Source organism: Urocitellus parryii, chromosome X (genome assembly GCF_045843805.1).
Source record: "Urocitellus parryii isolate mUroPar1 chromosome X, mUroPar1.hap1, whole genome shotgun sequence".
Taxonomy (NCBI): domain Eukaryota; kingdom Metazoa; phylum Chordata; class Mammalia; order Rodentia; family Sciuridae; genus Urocitellus; species Urocitellus parryii.
Genome location: NC_135547.1, coordinates 76,076,721 through 76,097,313, shown reverse-complemented (window position 1 = coordinate 76,097,313; position 20,593 = coordinate 76,076,721). Strand labels below are relative to the sequence as shown.

Genomic DNA, 20,593 nt, shown 5'->3' with positions numbered 1-20,593 from the left:
AATATACATCTCCCCAATGATCAATCAAGTTAAAATTTTCTCATGTTTATTGACCATTTAATTATCCATCCTTTGGTGAACTGTCTATTTCAATAGTAACATGATCATCACACTTGTGCTTCTGTGAGCTTGTAAAGTGCCACAATTTTATTTGGTAAGACGGTATATAGATAAATTATATTTGAAAAATTAAAATTCTTCCCTGCCAAAACATTAATCAGTCTCTTAGTGACAGGGAACTCCCAAGGAAGTCAATTTCCTTCCCTCTTTCTAAGGAGTTAAATAATGTTCTAGATCTTAATCTTAACTTTACTATTTAATAGTCATGATGCCCAAAACAAGTCATTTTTTTCCATATGGATTGAGCTTTCCCATCTACAAAAAGGACTAGCCTATAAAATTTCTAAGGCTCCCATGTACTAAGCCTCTGCCACTCTTTCTCCTATTAAATTTGTATACCTTTCTCCTGACAAATCCCCTACTTCCTAAATCCCATAGCTCCCCACCTTTATGTCCCATTGCCTGTTTTACCTCTTTGAGTTTTTCATCACAGAGATCCAGCATGGATTGAGAAATCTGGGTCAATGAGTGCTTTGGACCTACAGAGAGAATAGTAAGAGATGTAACCATTAAATGCCAGAGGCAAGAGTTTCCTATGCCTTTTAACATATTTAGTTAAGAACCCTAACCCTAACCCTAACCCTAGGGCTTGCTTCAGCAGCACATATACTAAAAATTCAAACAATGCAGAGATGCTTAGCATGGTCCCTGTGCAAAGATGACACATAAATCCATGAAGCATTTCATATTAAAGACAATAATGACTGGGTGCAGTGGTGCTTGCCTATAATCCTAGTGGCTCATGAGGCTGAAGCTGAGGCAGAAGAGTCGCAAGTTCAAATACACTCTCAGCAAATCAGTGAGACTTTCAGCAACTGAGACCCTGTCTCTAAATAAAATACAAAAAGGGTTGGGGATGTGGCTTCGTGATTGAGTGGCCCTGGATTCAATCCCATTACATAAATAAATAAAAATAATTAAAAATAATATTCTAGTGAGTCAGGTGATTGAGGCAGGTGGATCTTTTTTATTTTTTCCTTAAGATTTTGATTTTTTTTTAGTTGCAGATGAACATAATACCTTTATTTTGTTTATTTTTATGTGGTGCCGAGGATCCAACCAAGTGCCCCACAAATGCTACGCAAGTGCTTTACCACTAAGCCCAAGGCAGGTAGATCTCAGGTTCAAGGTCAGTCTCAGCAACTTAGTGAGACCCCATTGCAAAATAGAAAAGACTGGAGATGTAGCTCAGTGGTAAAGTATCCAAGCTCAATCCCCAGTTCCAAAACAATAAATTAATTAGTTAAAAAGGGCTGGGGGTATGGCTCAGTGGTAGAGCACTTGCCTACCATGTATAAGGCCCGGAGTTCAATTCCCAGCACTGAAAAAAAAAGAAAACAAAGAAGACAATTGGGAAAATAATGAGCTATAGATGTAGATCAGTGGTAAAGTATTCCTGGGCTCAATCCCCAGTAATCCCCCCCCCCCCACACACACAAAGGCAGAGAAGAGTATATGAATCATGGTAATTAAGAGTACAGGGGCTGGGGATGTGGCTCAAGCGGTAGCGCGCTCGCCTGGCATGCATATGGCCTGGGTTCGATCCTCAGCACCACATACCAACAAAGATGTTGTGTTCGCCGACAACTAAAAAATAAATATTAAAAAATTCTCTCTCTCTCTCTTTAAAAAAAAAAAAAAAAGAGTACAGGCTGTGGAATTAGATATACCTAGGTTAACATTGCTACACTGAAAAATAAAATATCTGTACTTTGCCACATTGTAGCTGCATGATCACCTTGGTCAAGTCATTTAAATGCTACTGGCCTGTACGTTTATCTGAAAAATAATTAGTAAAACAGTACCCATTTCAAAGTTTCCTTACAACAAAGTAAAGAAAAAATTCAAGTAAAGCACTTGGTGGTATTTCTACTATTATCAGCATTCAGTATGAGAAAGAAAATAGAGTGAACTAGAGGGGGATATAAGGCTGGGAGATTTTGTGTGTGTGCACACAGTATCAGGGACTGAATCCGGGAATGTTCTACTACTGAGCTACATCCTAAAGCCCTTTAAATTTTTTATTTGGAGACAGGATCTCACTAATTTGCTGAGGCCAACCCCAAACTTGTGATCCTGCATCAACCTCCCCAATTGCTGGAATTAGAAGCATACATTACTGCAGCCAGCTGAGAAATTACCAATTTTTTTTCTTGTGGTGCTGGGGTCTTGTGCATGTGAGGCAAGCACTCTACCAACTGAGCTATATCCCTAGCCCAAGAAATTACCAACTTTTTTAAACAAACATCTTCACTTCAGTGACACGTAGGCACCTCAAGTTCTGTATCCTCAGTCAACTTTTACCTTTCCATTCCTCTTAAAAACTGATTTTGTGGGGCTGGGGTTGTGGCTCAGTGGCAGAGCACTCACCTAGGATGTGCAAGGCTCTGGGTTCGGTCCTTAACACCACATAAAAATACATAGATAAAAATAAAGGTATTGTGTCCAACTACAACTAAAAAAAAAAAAAAAGATTTTGCTTTTAAGTAATTATCCTTGCAATCTGAATGACAATTGGACCTAACAAATTTATTCTTCCCTTGTATATGCCTGCATGGCCCAGAGAATATAAATAAGAAACATACTTTCTGCAGGAAGTCACAAAGTGCTGATATATATAGATAATTATGATATACTAAGGCTAGGAAAGTTGATTTAATTGTGCTGGGGCACAGAAAACAGAAAAATGAGTCTTTTGAGTAATCTGGTAAGTTATTTTAAATATAAATGGAAATTCACCACTCAAGGGAAGAAAAGGCACGTCAAAGAAAAGTCCATAAAGGTATGAAGAAACAGCATGGAATTTTTTTAAAGTATTTTTTTTAATTATACATGGACACAATATCTTTGTTTAGTTTTATGTGGTGCTGAGGATCGAACCCAGTGCCTCACATGTGTGAGACAAGCATTCTGCCCTGAGCCACAACCCCAGCCCAAGGAATTTTTAATGAAATATAATGGTTAAGTGTTATAGGAGTCTACATAGTAAATATAGAAGCTGATCATTAGCCATGAGAGTAGATAAATAGGTTGGGCTGGCTTGTAAAAGGTTTTAAAATCTAGATTCTACTATTGTTCCATGCATACAGATGAGAAAGGCTATGAGAGGTTAAATAACATCTACAGTAATTCAATTAGTAAGCAGCAGGGTCATTATTTATATTCTATCTATACTCTGAATCTCTACCCTACACATCAGTGCTCAAGCAGTCAACTGAAAACCAGAAAATATTAATCCTTTATATGCAGAAGCTGTATCGTTCATGTCTTTTGAGTCTTAGAAACAAATTTCTTCTTCCTTGCCTTTTCAACTTCTTCGTAAAGTGGACACATAATAGTCCCTATAACATATTTGTAGGCCAAGGCAAAGATTCACACACAGCAAATATGGTCACAAATGTATACTTCACACAAATTCCATCCCCACTAAATGCAGCACTCTACTACTTACCTAGGACTATTTCATCTTCCCACCACTCCCCATACAACTGTTTCATTTCAACATAGACTCCAAATTCTCAAGAGAATATATTAGATTAAATAATGGGAAAGGGAAGAGAGGGGGGATAGGAATAGGAAAGACAGTAAAATAAATTTGACATAACATTCCTGTTCATGTGAATACAACATCAGGGAAAATCTACGTTGTGTACAACCACAAGAATGGGATCCTAATTAGAATAAATTATACTTCATTTATGTATAATGTGTCAAAATACACTCTACTGTTATGTATATCTAAAAAGAATTTAAAAATGGACAATAAAAATATTAAACAGTGGAAATAAAAAGTGATATTTTTTATTAAGTGACAGAAACTATGCATTGCCTGATTTTCATACCCACAAATGCACTAATACATTGTAGTTCTTTCAATTGTTCCAGTCAAATCTGAATTTAGGGACAATAAGGGATAACAATGATCTTAATGGTGACCTTGGCAGTCAAGAAACATGTGATTCTTACCATTGTAGGTTGCACTATTTTTTACGATTAGCTCCAAATGTTCTCTAAACTCTTCCCGAGATGGATAGAGGCGTTTGCGCACATTTTCACGGAGTGTTTGTAGGTCCATTGGTCGAGTGATGATTTTGTAGTAGTCCTTTACAACCTTTGCATTAACTGGCGTGTGGAAAGGGTATGTCTGTGAAAACAACAGCCAACATCATTCTTGAGCAAAAAACACTTGCCAGAACCAATACCTGAAGACTCTCACATCTTATCTATCTTCCTGGCCATCAATTCTTAAAGGAATCTTTCTAAATAAAGTAGGTCTATTTAATGTACTATTAAAAAATATATAAAAACAACACCATAAAAAATTAGGAGTTCCAGGAACCTAAGTCTATATGCTACTGCCCTCTATCTGAAATCAGAGATAAAACAAAGGGCCTTGTCATTCCTACTTTAGATATCCAATGTAATGAACTCACATTTGGAAGATCTCTCATGTCATTGATGATAGACTCCAAGATGGATGACAGTGTCACCATAGGGTCTGTCCGGCGCCTGTGGATGGATTTATGAGGTCTCTAAGGAGAAACAATAAGTCAGAATGCTTTATCAAAAACAAACAAACAAAAAAATACAAAACCACATTTCCTCAGTAGATATAGTTTAGAAATCTTGTAATGAACAGCATGATAAATCCTCAGGGAAAGACCAGAGGGAGAACCTAAATCTAAAGCTGTCAAAGACAGGTCACAGACTAGGAAATCAATGAGAACCCATCTGATAAAAGCAGGCAAAGCAGATACTCACATTCAAATAGTCACAGTGAACAGTGGTTCCAACACGTCGTTTCTTCTTGGGAGGAAGTTGCTGTTTAGGGAACTTGAGAACCAGAGATTTTCTGCGAACCTCATCTGCACTGCAATCAATAAAACTTTTATAGCATGCAGACCCTATTTCTAGTTCCCAGAAAAAAAAAAAGCAACTACAACAAAAAAGTCCAAAGTACCTGAGCATGAGCCTGGGAAAGAAAAAGCCAAACTAAAGGCCGGACATCCACCTTCTAAGGCTCAGATCAAAGCAAGGCCTCACAGTATCTCCAAATTAGTAAAGAAGTAAACAAGTCACAATCTTACCCCAGCTTCCTATTTGGAATATGCGGGAACTAGGCTAAGGGAATTTTAAGAATCCTCTAATTCTAATGTTCTGTTCTAGAATTAAGGGCTAGAAAAGTTGACTCATTCAGAACAGAAAAGACAAAGAAATTTTAAAAAGAACTTAAAAATTAAGAAAAAACTAGTTTGGGTTTCCCTCAATCATTAAAATCCATCCACCTTCTTCCCTTTTATTGTAAGGAATCGAAATATCACATTTTCCTTTTCTAATATGCTTTAAAAAATAATGACCTACTATAGATACTGACAAATAAATAAAGATGGAAGAAAAAAAACCTAAAACTGAATACAGATAAATATATCAAACTGATTTTAAAATTCATACACAAAAATAAATTTAAAAATATTTTAAAGTTAATACCCTTGATTGCACTACTTCAGCAGATACAGTTCAAGGACTAACTCCAAAACACATCTTGAATCTATTTTATAGCTTTGTTGTAAGTAATGGCATTGATATAGTAATTCTGAAACTATTTTGTACTTATAAGAGCAAATGAATAAATATATTAATACTGGTTATCAGAAAAAAAATACAAATAAGAAACAGAGGAGGGGATTGGAGCTGTAGCTCAGTGGTAGAGTACTTGCCAGCATGAGTGAGGTACTGGGTTCAATCCTCAACACCACATAAAATAAATGATATTGTGTCATTTTAAGACTAAAAAAATGTGATTACAAAAACAGAAAAGGATGAGGAAGACTCAATCTATAGGTACAATTTGAATTGAAAGTATCAGTATGAAGTTGTGATTTAAAATACATGTACATTTCCCAGTTCTGCTCACTAAAAATGCCTAGAAGCATTCTCAGAGATAATAAGCACATCTAACATCCAGATCTTGTTTTCTAAATGCCATTTCCCAATGACAGAACCTGTGCTCCTTGGAGTAATGGTCATTTCTAGGTGTGGGATAAGGAAAATTCAAGGACAGCCTGTAACACACCTTATGCCAAAAAGCAAAAGAAGTTCTCAAAAAAAATTACAGAGTCATTTCAAAGAGATGACAGTATCTGGCTTAAAGGAGTGAAAGTTAGGCTATTATCTAAGCATTGAAATTAATGATGTTGATTAAAATACATTGAATTTATAAATTAAAAAATTCAGAATCCATAGTAATAATTTTAAAAGGAGAGGAGAAAACTTTTTTTTTTTTTTATAACCAGGGATTGAAATCAGGGGCGCTCAACTACTGAGCCACATTCCCAGCCCTATTCTGTGATTAGAAACAAGGTCTTACTGAGTTACTTAGCACCTTGCTATTGCTGAGGCTGGCTTTGAACTAGTGATCCTCCTGCCTCAGCCTCTAGAGCTGCTGGAATTACTGGAGTGCACCACCATACTCAGCTAAACATTTTTTTTTTTTTTTTTAGTACCAGGGATTGAACCCATGGGCGCTTAACCACTGTGGCATGTCACCACCTAGTTTTTTATTTTTTATTATGAGACAGGGTCTCACTAAATTGATGAGGCTGACTTTGAACTTGCCATCATCCAGCTTCAGCCTCCCAAGCCACTGGGATTACAGGCATGCTCCACTGCACCCAGCAAGAAAGAACTATAGAAAAATTCCATCTATGTAGAGGGATGTCAAAATTAGAAAAATCACCCATTTGCAACCTCCAATGAAATAACTGAGCCAGGCTGTGATAATCAATGGGTGCTAAAACCAGTAAGATTCGAGAATAGATTCCACATGTTAATTCCAAAGGGAAAAATTTATTTACCTTTGTTACTATATCTGGGAATCACTACGTTAACAAGATGACGAAACTAGTGGGAAAATCTAACATTACATGTTTTCTGATACAGTGAAGTGTATAGTATCACTTATGTATGAATTAAATGGCAGGCCAAAAAATATTTAATCTGAATCTAACCAATGAGAGAACAATCACACAAAACCAGAAATGAAATATTTTATAGGATAATTGTTCTAGACTCTTCTAAAACTTCAATATCACACACACACACACAAATAAATAAATAAAATAAAAGGTAGGAAAGACAGTTCTAGATTAAAAAGAGACCCAAAATTTATCCAATGTTTGAAGTGGGATTGGATCCAGAATGAGGGGAGGTCAATAAAGAACATTGAGACAACTAGGAAAATTTGAATATGGTCCAAATAGTACATATTACTGAATTAATATTAACTTCATGAAGTATGAGAATATTACCATGTCATTATATCCGTATTCTTAGATGTGTGCTGAAGAATTTAGGAATAAAAGTAATGATTCCTGTGACTTACTACCAAAAGGTTAAGAAAAAAACATTTTAGGTATACAAGAATAAAACAAATGAAGCAAAATGTGAACAACTGGTGAGTTATGATGAACAGTAATATTAAATTTTTTCAACTTGTTTTTTTATAACTCGAGACTGAACCCATGGTTACTTTACCACTAAGCCATATCCCCTAGCCCTTTTTACTTTTTAGACAGATCTCACTGATTTGCTAAGGCAGGCCTTGAACTTGCCATCCTCCTGTTTCAGTCTTCTAAGTAAGATGGAATTATAAGCATGTGCTACATACAGCTAAATCTTTGAACTTTTCTATATGTTTTGAAGTTTCAAACTAAAAAGTTGGAGAAGACAATTTCACAACGACATTTTATTATTTATTAGACTCTCTGAGGGCCAAAGACAAACATTAGCATAGTTTATATGTCTTCCCAACCTTTTTAGATCATATATTATCAAAATACCATTCAGATTAGGAATCTTGCAAACATAATGAGTCCCTGAAAATATAACAGGGTTCTCTTGCATCTATTACAATACTCCAGGTACAATACTATATGCTTTATAGTCACTCTCATTTTTATTTTTATTTTCCTGGTTCTTGGGATTGAACCCACAGAGGCTCTATCTATCACTGAGCTATATATCCCCAGCCCTTTCAAATATTTTTTTAAATTTTTAGACAGGGTCTCATTAAGTTGTCTTAGCCTCCCAAAGTTGCTGGGATTATAGGCTGGCACCACCATGCCTGGCTCATCTTCTTAACTACCCCAGAAAGGGTGATTTTATTTTGCAAAATGAATCTAAGATTCAGAAAAGTTAGGAAGTAGTTGAGCATGCAGTGATACATGCCTGTGAACCTATCAACTAGGGAGGCTGTAACAGGTGGATAGCAAGTTTGAGGCCAGCTTCAGCAACTCAGGGAGACCCTCAGCAACTTTGTGAAATACTATCTCAAAAAAAAAAAAAAAAAAAAAGACTGATGATTTAGCTCAGTAGCAAAACACTCCTGGGTTCAATCACCAGTACCAAAGAAAAAAGGAAGAAAGAAAGAAAATGCACAAGGGCAAGAAGTGAAGCATAATATAATGTAATAATTTTCACTACTGGCAACAATTTCTGAGAAAAATCCATCAAAGTTCCTATACCCTTAATACCACTTTAGAGAACACCAATGCATCCACCCCCACCACCAATTTTCAGATCTTTCCTGTAGCACTCCCTGCTAGATATCACTTACCTTTCAATTAATTGTTTCCCCAAGACAATCTTGGTTCCTTCCACCTTGATAAGTTCTTCATTATCATTATGAATGACTGTCTTTTCCAATTCCTCTTCCTGTTCCTCTGTCATGGCAACAGGGTTAGAAGGTGGAGCATTTGTTTGATAATAAAGGGGACAGAATTTATTTGTCCTCATGTGCCCAATGGCACCACATGCTCCACATTTCAGCTGCAAAAAAAATAGGTCAACATGTTAGAGATAAGTACAGTACATCAGAAGTAAGCAGGTAAGAAATAATAATAATGCAGGGAAGCAACAAAAACAGCTTGAGAACTTTTGCTTGAATAGAACTGTTATGCACCTATCAATAGAAGCCACTGGACAAAAGTGCATGACACATGAAAGATAAAATGAAATCCAGAAGCCAAACATTTCTTTAAAAAAAAAAAAAATGAGGGCAGATGTCAATGTTTATAGCAGCTCAATTCATGAAATCTAAGCTATGGAAACTACCTAGGTGCTCTTCCACAGATAAATGAGGAATAAATAAAGAAAATGTGGTCTATATACATGATGGAATATTACTCAGCCATAAAATAGAATGACTTTTTGACTTTTGCCGGTAAATGGATGGATCTATTTTTTTTTTTTAAAGAGAGAGTGAGAGAGAGAGTTTTAACATTTATTTATTTTTTCTTAGTTCTCGGCGGACACAACATCTTTGTTTGTATGTGGTGCTGAGGATTGAACCCGGGCCGCACGCATGCCAGGCGAGCGCGCTACCGCTTGAGCCACATCCCCAGCCCCAAATGGATGGATCTAGAGACTATCATGCTAAGTGAAATAAGCCAATCCTAAAAAAAAAAAAAAAAAAAAAAAAATCAAATGCCACATATTCTGATATGCAGATGCTAATACACAATAAAGGGAGGAGGGAAGAAGTTCAGTGGATTAGACAAAAGGGAATGAAGGGAGGGAGAAGGGAAGGGAACAGGAAAGAATATAATTAATTGGACATAATTTTCCTTTGTTCATATATGAATACACCATCAGTGAAAATCCACATCATGTACAACTGCAAGATTGGGTTCCTAATTAGAATAAGTTATACATTATATATGTATAATATGTCAAAATATACTCCACTGTCATGTATATCTACTAAAAAGAACAAATAATAAAAATGTAAAAATTAAATCAAGGCAGGAGCCAGGTGCTATGACACAACACTATAATCCCAGAGTTGTTGGGAGGCTGCAACAGAAGTAGCACGGGTTCAAAGCCCAGCTTCATCAATTTAGTGAGGCCTTCAGCAACTTACTGAGATGCTAGCTCAAAATAAAAAAATAAAAAGGGCTGGTCACGTAGTCCAGTGGGTCAATTTCTGGTACCCTCCCCCAATAAAAAACTTTGACAATATTCAGTGTGTGAGGGAAAGACTATGGAAGCTCAAGCACAGTGCACTAGCTGGGTAGACACCTTGGCCCAGGTCAAAACAAGAAAAGTCCCAACAGTATCAAGAATCCATCTCAGTTTTGCAATTGAGGGTGGCTCTAGGACCCTAGACATCATTTTCATCTGTAAAATGGGACCAGCACTATATCACACTTATCTAATATCATATGTAAGAAAGGAATATTAAATATTTAATGACTTCAGTAGTTAATAATAGAACTTTACAGTTGTTGAATATTTTAGTTTACAAAGTGTATCCCATAATTTACATCATTTAAAACAACACTGTGAGGAGCTAGGGTTGTGGCTCAGTGGTAGTGCACTCGTCTGACATCTGTGAGGCACTGGGTTCAATCCTCAGTACCACATAAAAAAAATAAAATAAAGGTATTGTGTTCATCTACAACTAAAAAAAATAATTAAAAAACAAAAACACTGTGAGACGGTTTCCATTTTTATAAAGGAGAAAATTGGTTTGGAGAGGTTAAGGTCACAGAGCTAGCAGAACCAGAACGTGAATCCAGATCTTCTGTTTCCAAGTATATAGTTCTACCCACTGCACCATAGTTACCTCATCTTATGGGGCACATTACAGTCACACTGCTCAATAATACCTGGCATCCTACCTAGGATATACAAAACAACATGTATGATGTTTTATGTTTGTTGCTTTTTAAAATATGCACAATTTTTTTTGGTGGGGGTGTTACTAGAGATTTAATCCAGAGGTACTTCACCACTGAGCTACAGGCCCAGCCCTTTTTTTTGAGACAGGGTCTCACTAGGTTGCTGAGGGCCTTGCTAAGTTGCTGACGCTGGCCTTGAATTTGTAATCCTCCTGTCTCAGCCTCCCAAGTTGCTGGGATTATAGGAGAATGTCACCATGCCCAGCTCAATATACAAAATTTTTAAAAAAGAATAGGGCTAGGGATATAGCTCAGTGTTAGAATGCATGCACAAGGCCCTAGGTGCAAAGGAAAAAAAAAATGTGTGCATTCTTGGTATATATACACACATTTACATATGTGTGCATTCATGTTCATGTAAAAAATTCACCAAATCTATCTCAACTCTTAGAAATATTTCAAATGAGTATAAATGATCCCCAAATACAGCAATAGCATCAGATTTGGTCTAGTGTCACACTCTTTCTGATAATACCCAAAGAGCCAATTCAATTCAAACTAGTTTTCCACAATATTATTCTCATTCCTAGTAAGGGAGGATGACAAAATTAAAGGAAAAAGGGATGTTGCTCTCTTCCTTTGCTTCATTAATATTGCTCATTCCACATTATACTTACTTTTAGGTCAGGACGCTCCTTCATTTTTTTTGGCTTCTTCTCAGGAGGCCCCTTAAGCTTCTCCTTTTCCTGGTTCCGCTTAAGCCTTCTCAATTGCTCTTGAATCCTCCGTCTTTCTTTTCGCATCTCTTCTCGATGCTGTTCATCAAAAAGGGCAAATTTTCGACTAAATGATGGGGGTGGGGAGAAATTACAGAACCGTAAGCAAACCCAAACCAAGAACATTGTCCTGATAGCTAATATCCCAGAATAAAAATAATCCATCTGGACTGAAATAAAAGGAGATACTTGCCATTCCCTTTTCCCTTGCTAGCCAGTCCTCCATCTGCAGACTGGCACCTAACTAAGATTTTTGTAAACCAAACAATCAAAATGCAAAGAACCTTGGTGGAACATGACATGCCTTTATTTTGTAGCAGAAATAGAATTTTCTCAGTGATTTGGCACTGTTCAAACTCAAAAGTCTAAAGGAAACACGGTTCTCAATTCAGCTGGCTTTCAGGGACAACTATGCCAAAACCTGTCACTAAAATTCAAGTATCTACCTTATCTTCACCATTATTCTCCCTATCACACTCAAAAGTGGAAAATCAAACTCACATGAATTCCTCATCTTTTGTGGTCCTTATGCGTACATAGGCATCAATGACAGCTGGTTTTCGGACTGTCTCACAGCGAACATACTCTTTCCCCTCTTCATCTCGAAATGTACGATAAATCTTGAGACAGCGGCCAGTGGCAGAAGAGTTAAGGCTAGTCACAGAAGCAGTGTCATCATCTCTGTGATTGTTTCCTGATGCTGCTGAGCCTGCTGCTGTAAGGTAGAAAAAGATTTCCAAACATTCCCCCTACCACCCAAATGGCCATTTTCTTGGGGCTGGAGACATGGTACCTCAACATGCCATAAAACTATGCTTCTATAGAAAGCAACGATATCACCACCAGCTCCAAGAATACACTGATTTATCCTTTCCTGGCTTTATTTTACCACTGCCAATTTCAGTTTTTACATGTATAAAAAGTTCTAAAAAGAGACGGAGAAGTAACTACATTCTAAGTCATCTGAATAGCAGGACAATAGAAAAGTCCAAGCAGGCAGTAGTTGATGAAAATACCCAAGGAAGCACTCAGGAGGAAAATGACACCAAAGAAATAAGCCCAGAGTCTTAAGGCCTAGTGTATACTTCTCAAATTTTAATAAAGGCCTGAGACTCCACCAACTTTCTAACAAATTTCCATTTGATATAGATACTGTGGTTCAGGACCACATTAGCAAAGACTTAGAGGACCACATTGGTGGAAGGGCTATAGCACATCTTTACAAAGCCAGAACAATGAAGTTACACAAAATTTTTACAGGGTGGGGGAAACAAAGGGAAGACTAGTATGAATGAAAATAATCATTCAAATCTTCATTTTTAGCTTTTTTCATTTAAATACTACATCCAAGTTTTTGTTTTGTTTTTGGTACTGGGGATTGTACCCAAGGCTTCATGTATGCTGGGCAAGTACCCAAGTTTTCAACTACTTGCTTGATGTGTATATTTGGAAGTGGTATGGGAACCTCAAATTCCACACATTACACATTCTCTTCCAAAATGCCTGCTTTTTTTCTCTGAAATTAATGGTACAAACATCTTTCTAGAAAGTCAGAATGAAATCTTTAAGGTGGCCTTAATTTTTCCCCCTCTTAATGCCCATATCCCAAACCCAGTTCTGGTCATTATCACTGACCTCACCCTCTGCAATTGGTTGGTTATTTTTAACTCTTTTTAGCATCTGAGATTCCTCTGAGAATCCTCTGAAAGTCATGAAGCTTCTCAGAAAATGCACATTTGCAAAGAATTTTACATATAATTTCAGAGGGTTCAAGGACAGTCCCCAAATCCAGCCATAGGTTTTATATTAGTAACTCTTTCCTTCTAGGATAAATGCCCAGAAATCTCACTTCAAATACACTGACAGCCCTGGCTTAGCCAGGTACTCGATACAGACAGAGGCAGTAGTGGATTGGCTGCATCTCTTCAATTTGTCCCCCAACGACAAACCTAGAATCCAGTTTGCAGAAATCTTTCTACCTCATCTACAGCCTTTTTTACACTCATCCCTACTTCTTATGCCTCTAGCTTTGCCTCAGTTATAGTCTGCAGTTATTTATACTCCTTTTTTGATCCTTGTCTTTCTTGTCTGTCTGTGAAGCCACTACCCTCACCCAGTAGCATCCGCTGTAGTTCCTTCCGCTCCTGCTCCTCCCGCTCACGTGACAGTTGAGAGCTGGTTTTCTTGTTCTGTAACATGTTCTCAATATTCTTTCCCATTTCTTCAAAGTCACTGTCTTCAGCTGAGCTACTGTCCGTGTCAGTTGATAAGACTTCAGTTGATGACAAAACTCTAAAAAGAAAAAAAAAACAAATATTAATTTAAAACCTGGGAAATACTAAAGTATAGAAAGACCTAAAGAGACGGGGCTGTGGGCAAGAATAGAAAATTGGGGATTCAATTGTCAAAAAACATATTCAAAAGTCACTAAACCATGAACCCCTTAATACAACTTTTCAATTTTCGTACACTTAGAAAACAAGGAGAAAGAAAGCAAGACTAAGCTGAGAAATAAAGAAAGACTTGGATATTTTATTTTTTCAATGCTGAAGCCAGGAGCATTCTTATCCCTGAACTACGTTCCTAGCACCTCTGCTTATTCTTAAATTTTGAGAGAGGGAGGTGCAGTGGTGCATGCCTATAATCCCAGTGCCTCAGAAGGCTGAGGCAGGAGTACCACAAGTTCAAAGCCAGCCTCAGCAACTTAGAAAAGACCCTAGCTAACTTAGCGAGACCCTGTTTCAAAATAAAAATGGCTGGGGATGTGGATTGCCTGCCAAAAAAAAAAAAATTAATTTTAAGATAGGGTCTCACTAAGTTGCTCAGAGTGGCCTCAGACTTGCATCCTCCTGTCTCAGCCTCCCAAGTGCTGGGATTACAAATATGCTCCACCATACCCAGTACTTGGGTCACTTTTAATAGCACACTACCAATTCTCTCACAATTGAGCCTTCAGAGAAAACCCTGTGACACTATATGATTACCACAGCCAAGTAGGCCTTCAGAGCTGCCATGGAACCTACAGCTCAAATCTAGCACCTCCTCACATTCAAAACCTTTGACAAGTTGAGGAGAGCAAGTACTTGAGCAATTTTCATTATAAAAGAACATCTGGGGTTGGGGTTGTGGCTCAGAGGTAGAGCACTCGCCTACCATGTGTGAGGCACTGGGTTTGATCCTCAGCACCACATAAAAATAAAGATATTGTGTCCACCTATAACTAAAAAATAAATATTTCAAAAAGAAGAATATCTGGGGCCTGGGGATGTAATTCAGTAGTAAAACACTTGCCTACATGGGAAAGGCCCTTGGTTTAATCCCTTGCACCTTAAAACAAAACAAAACCCTTCCCCTCCTTCCAGCTGGAGTTTTCTGCAGCACTGAAACATACTTATTTTGTAGGTCAAAGATGCGCTGACATTCCTCTTTGTAACGTTCTTGATGCTCAGCCACAGAAAACCTTGATCCACGCGCAAATTTACTCATGGGCCCCTCTCCAGAGCGGGCCTGTTCTGTTGACATTGTACGTACCACGTCGATCACTTCCCAGCGGGATAACTTCTTAATCTACAAGACAAATGCACAAACACACACAATTTACAGTTTTCAAAAGAAAAAACCAAAGCACATGATTACAGAGACAGACCCAAAACAAAATTATCCCAAAGCAGATTAAACATAAAGCTTTTGAAAGCTAACTCCTATACTACAAAGTTCCTCAGATAGTTCTTTGTATCTGTCTCCTAAACTTTCTCTATATAAAAAGTCTCTAAGTTTCCCTCTTCTACACTCACCTCTTCTTCAGGCACACCAAATTTACGTAGAAGTTGCTTTGCATTTTTCAGAGAAAGGCGACGAAGGTCTGCATCTGTTCCCGTCACTGTCTTCTTCACTGGCTGAGGCTCCTTATCATCCTACCTCAAAAACAAGTGAGAATCCTAAGATGAACTCTTTATAGTAGGTATGTAAGTCATTCTGCCAACTGAACCACTCTTCAAGCCCTCTACTCCATAATCCTCATTTCTTCCTCCTCTGATTTTCTCCTTCTATAAATCCGGACAATCTCACCTTCTGCTGTGTTGGTTTGTTTGGAATCTTCACATAAGAGAATCCTTCACCACAACCTGTGGGATCAGCCACCCCTGTCACCTCTAGGAGACATTTGCCCTTCATGGCAGCAATGAATGCTCTTGTGGTATTCCAAGGAGCAGTGCGAACCTAAGGGACAGAAAAAGAATCTCAGAGCTGTGGGAAACATTTATTGTATGTGTAGCCCTTATCAAGAAAGAGAATAATTATAATGAGCAATTTCATGCTTTCCTAAATTGTCTATGAAGATCAACAGTCAAATATCGCTGCCTAGTACTCAGCTCTCTTCTTTCTTACGGTACTTAAATCATGATATTAAATAGAGGTCAAAAATCTCAACCATGGTAAAGAATACAAGAAACAGGCTTCACTGCGCACCTTGTGATAACATTTCACTGTCCAATTGCTCAAATGGCTTTTTTTAAGGATGTCCTAAATTGTAATACTAAATCACATTATTATGTACAACTATAATGCACCAATAAAAAATGTGAAAAAAATGACCTATATTATGCTGGGCATGGTGGTGCATGCCTATAATCACAGTTCCTCAGGCAACTGAGGCAGGAGGACAGCAAGTTCAAGGCCAGCCTCTGCAATTTTTGAGATGCTATCTCAAAATAAAAAGGGCAAGGGATGTAGGTCAGCAGAAAAGCACCACTGGCCTCAATCCCTAGTACTGCCAAAAAAAAAAAAAAAAAAGAATGACCTATATTATAAAAACAAGTTAAACATTGGCTTTCAAAGCAGTGGCTACAACCATAGCATCACTAAACTAAAGTATGTTCTATCCCTGCTACCGGTTTGATCGAAAGCATCTACTAGCCCAGCACAGTGGTGCATGCCTATAATCCCAGTGACTTGGGAGGCTAAGGCAGGAGGATCACTAGTCCAAAGCCAGTCTCAGCAATGGCGAGGTGCTAAGCAACGCAGTGAGACTCTGTCTCTAAATAAAATATGAAATAGGGCTAGGGATGTGGCTCAGTAGTTGAGTGCCCGTGAGTTCAATCCCTGTAACCAAAAAAAAAAGCTTCTACTAATCCCATAAAATACAGAAGACAAGCGGTAAATGTGGTTACCTACAAAGACCAGACGAGTATATACAATTAGTTAGAAAATGGCCAATTCTCTATTTAAGATTCAATCTTAAAGGCTAACAATAATCTTTAACTTCTGAAATTCTTAAGACATTCTCATTTTTCATTCCAATCTTAAAGATGTATTATAGTGCTTTTGTTTCTTAACTAATACATAAAAACCGTACTCATATATGGGGTACCATGTGACATTTAGATATATGTATATATTATGCAATATTTAAATATCATTAAGCATGTCTATTTCCTCAAATATCTACCATTTTTTATGGTGGAAAACATCCAAAATCTTTCCTTCTAGTTTCATGACCTCATTTCCTGCTTCTTTTTACAGTCATTCACTCATTTAACAAATATGTATGTACTACACTTTTTCATGGACCTCATGTTAGTGAGGAAAAAGCAAAGAGCCAATCCAGTTCAATACAATGTGATCAGTGCCATAAGATAGTAAAAGGTGCAATGCATACATAAAGAAGACAAGGAGGATAACGCAATATGAAACCAGAGAGAGAATGAATTCAAAATTCAGGGAAACCCTCAAAGAAAACATAAATTGTAGATGAAGGTCAAATAGTGGAGAAATGGCAAAAAATTACTTTGGGTAGACAGAATAACATCTGAAAAATTCTGAAAGGCAAGACAAAGAAATTTAAGTAACTGAATTAACTTCAGTTTGTTTGGAGCTTAAAGTACAAGGCAGTGTCAGGAAATTAAAGGAGGTCAGTATTATGTGCAAGATCCAAACCATTTAGTTTTATGAATTATGCTAACAATTTATTTCTTTAGAAAATGAGGTGCCTTGCCTAATGCCGTGGCCCATGCTAGCCTCAGCAACTTGGCAAGGCCCTAAGTTTAAACTTAGTGAGACCCTGCCTCAAAATTAATTTGGGGATGTAGCTCATTATTAAAGTGCCCCAGGGTTCAGTTCCCAGTATTATAAGAAAAAAAAAAAAAAAGATGCCTGAGAAAGTTTCTGAGCAGGAAAGTGATATGATCAAATTCCTGTTGTAAAAGATCATTCGACTCTTTAACAAATGATACTAGAGTAAATAAATTGACATTCATATCCAAAAAATGAACCCTAATTCTTACCTTGTGCCCAAAACAAAATGAACTTAAAATGGATCTATGTGTAAGATCTAAAGCAGTGAAACTTTAGTAGAAAACATAAAATTCTTGCAAACTTGTGTTAGAAAAAATTTCTTAGGTATAACACAAGTGACAAAAGAGAATACTGACAAGATGAACTTCTGCTCTTCCTAAGATACTATGAAAACAAGACAAGCCACAGACTGGGAGAGAATCTCTGTTAATCATATACCTTGAATAAAAATGTCTTGAATAAATGTCTTGAATAAAAAACACTCAAATCAATAAGAAAAAAATTAAAAATGAAGACAAAAGAAATGACAGACACTTCACCAAAGATTATATCTAGGTGGTAATAAGCACATAAAAAGATGCTTGATACTCTCTTAGCCATTATGAAAAAAAATTTTTTTTTAAAAAAATTTGACTTGGGGCCTTGCTATGTTGTCCAGGCTGGCCTTAAACTCCTGCCTCAGCCTCCCATGTAACTGGGACTACAGGCACATATCACCACTCCTGCTTAAGAAAATGGAATATAAAACCACAATGAGGGCTGGGATTGTGGCTCAGTGGTAGAGGGTTTGTCTGTCATGTGTGAGGCACTGGGTTTGATTGTCAGCACCACATATAAATAAATTCTATTGACAACTAAAAAAATAATTTAAGAAAAACACAATGAAAGACCACTTCACACCTACAAGGTAAGCAATAATTAAAAAAAGAGAAATAACAAGTGTTGATGAGGACAGAGAATAACTGGAAACCTTCTACACTCCTGGTTAGGAATGTTAAATTGTATAGTCCCCATAGAGAAACAATATAATAATTTCTCAAAAGGTTACATATGATATTATTATTAGGTCTCAGCAATTCCATTTTTAGGTATCTGTCCAAGAGAAAAAATAAATTTAAAATAGCTTTATTCATAATAGCAAAAACTGCTGGGCATGACTGTTCACACTTGTAATGCCAGCAATTTAGGAGGCTGAAGCAGGACGATTCCAAGTTCTAGGACAGATCGGGAAACTTAGCAAGATCCTCAGAAACTTAGCAAAATACTGTCTCAAAAACTAAAAGTGATGAGAATGTAGCTCAGGGGCAAAGAACCCCTGGGTTCAAGTCCCAGTACCAAAAAAGAAAGAAAAAATACACCAAAAAATTGGAAATTATTAAAATATTCCTGCAAAAGTGAGTCAACAAACTGGTAGTTCATACCATGGAATACTTTATGCAATAAAAGAAATAAACTATTGATACATACAATAAACTTCACCAAATGGTGCTAGGAAAATTGGATATCCATGTGCTAAGGAATGAAGTCAGTTAGACCCTTACCTTATAACATATATAACAATTAAATCAAAATAGATCAAAGTGGCTGGGGTTGTGGCTCAGCAGTTAAGTGCTTGCCTAGCATGCGTGAGGCACTGGGTTCGATCCTTAGCACCATATAAAATAAATGAAATAAAGATACTGTGTCCATTTACAACTAAAAAAATCAAAACAAAACAAAGAAACAAAAAAACACATCAAAGATCTAAATGTAAGAGTGGGCTGGGATTGTGGCTCAGCAGTAGAGCTAGCAATGTGTGAGGCCCTGGGTTTGATCCTCAGCACCACATATAAATAAATAAAATAAAATAAAATAAAGTGTCCACCTACGACTAAAAAAATATGTATTTAAAAAAATAAATGTAAGAATTAAAACTAACACTCTAGGAAGAAAATATAGGAGAAAAGCTTCATGAGATTGGATATGATGACTTCTTGGATATGACACCAAAAGCACAAACAACAAAAGTAAAAACAGAAAACTGGAGTACTTTAGAATGTGCATCAAAGGACACAATCAGTTAAGTCAAAAGGCAACCTACTTGAAATGGGAGACACTATTTGCAAATCATTTATCTAATAAGGGGTTAATATCCAGAATATCTAAATAATTCCTACAACTGAATAACAAAATATACCAAACAACCTAATTAGAAAATGGGGGAAAAGACCTCTTAATAGACATTTCTCCAAAGAAGATATACATATGGCCAAAAGACACATAAAAAGAAGCTCAATATCAGTTATTAAGAAAGTACAAATCAAAGTTACAATGAGATATTATTTTACATCCACTAGCATGGCTATTATATTTGGGAAGCTGAGGCAGGAGAATCACAAGTTTGAGACCAGCCTCTGCAACTTGATGAAATACTGTCTCAAAACAAAAAATAAAAAGTGCTGGGGATGTAGCTTAGTTGTAAAGCACCCCTAGATTAAATCCCCAGTGCTGGGGAAAAATGACTAATAATACTAGCAAAGATATTAAAAATATCAGAACCTTTGCACACTTCTGGTGGGAACATGATATGGTGCAGCAGCTATGTAAAACATATGGACAAGCTTTAAACACAAGTACTAATATCATAATTAGTATATTATCCATCAATCTTATTTCCAAAAGAACTGGAAGCAGAAATATTTGTATACATGTTCACAGCAGCACTATTCACAATAGCCAAATATAGAAGTGACCAGAATGCCCAGCAATGGATGAATAAATGTACAAAATGTGGCATTACATATATAATGGAATATTATTAAGCCTTACAAAAGAAGGAAATTCTGAGATGTGGTGAAACTCAGTGAGTTTGCCTAGCAAAGTAAGGCTCTAGATTTCATCTCCAGCACCACAAAAACAAACAAAACGAAACAAACAATACCTTTGCAGTATCTACAGAAGTCAAAA

The 20,593-nt window shown here is 36.9% G+C and overlaps 1 protein-coding gene and 1 non-coding gene across 6 annotated transcripts in view; one reads left to right on the top strand and one right to left on the bottom strand.

Moving 5' to 3' along the window:
• The window catches only part of Taf1 (TATA-box binding protein associated factor 1), a 77,497-nt gene that overhangs the window by 36,831 nt on the left and 20,073 nt on the right, over positions 1–20,593 (bottom strand). For 4 of the 5 annotated variants that reach the window (XM_077793560.1, XM_026412598.2, XM_026412599.2 and 1 more), the window contains exons 19-29: positions 15,644–15,793; positions 15,370–15,489; positions 14,967–15,142; positions 13,689–13,867; positions 12,077–12,290; positions 11,477–11,642; positions 8,735–8,946; positions 4,882–4,990; positions 4,554–4,652; positions 4,087–4,264; positions 532–599 (exon numbers count right to left, since the gene is read on the bottom strand). In XM_077793560.1, the coding sequence (XP_077649686.1) occupies positions 532–599; positions 4,087–4,264; positions 4,554–4,652; positions 4,882–4,990; positions 8,735–8,946; positions 11,477–11,642; positions 12,077–12,290; positions 13,689–13,867; positions 14,967–15,142; positions 15,370–15,489; positions 15,644–15,793 (1,671 nt within the window). The remainder of the gene's footprint in view (positions 1–531; positions 600–4,086; positions 4,265–4,553; positions 4,653–4,881; positions 4,991–8,734; positions 8,947–11,476; positions 11,643–12,076; positions 12,291–13,688; positions 13,868–14,966; positions 15,143–15,369; positions 15,490–15,643; positions 15,794–20,593) is intronic. The other variant, XM_077793561.1, reaches the window with a different exon arrangement.
• On the top strand, positions 710–813 carry LOC113199593 (U6 spliceosomal RNA). Its single transcript, XR_003302972.1, has one exon. It is a non-coding gene; the product is annotated as a U6 spliceosomal RNA (small nuclear RNA).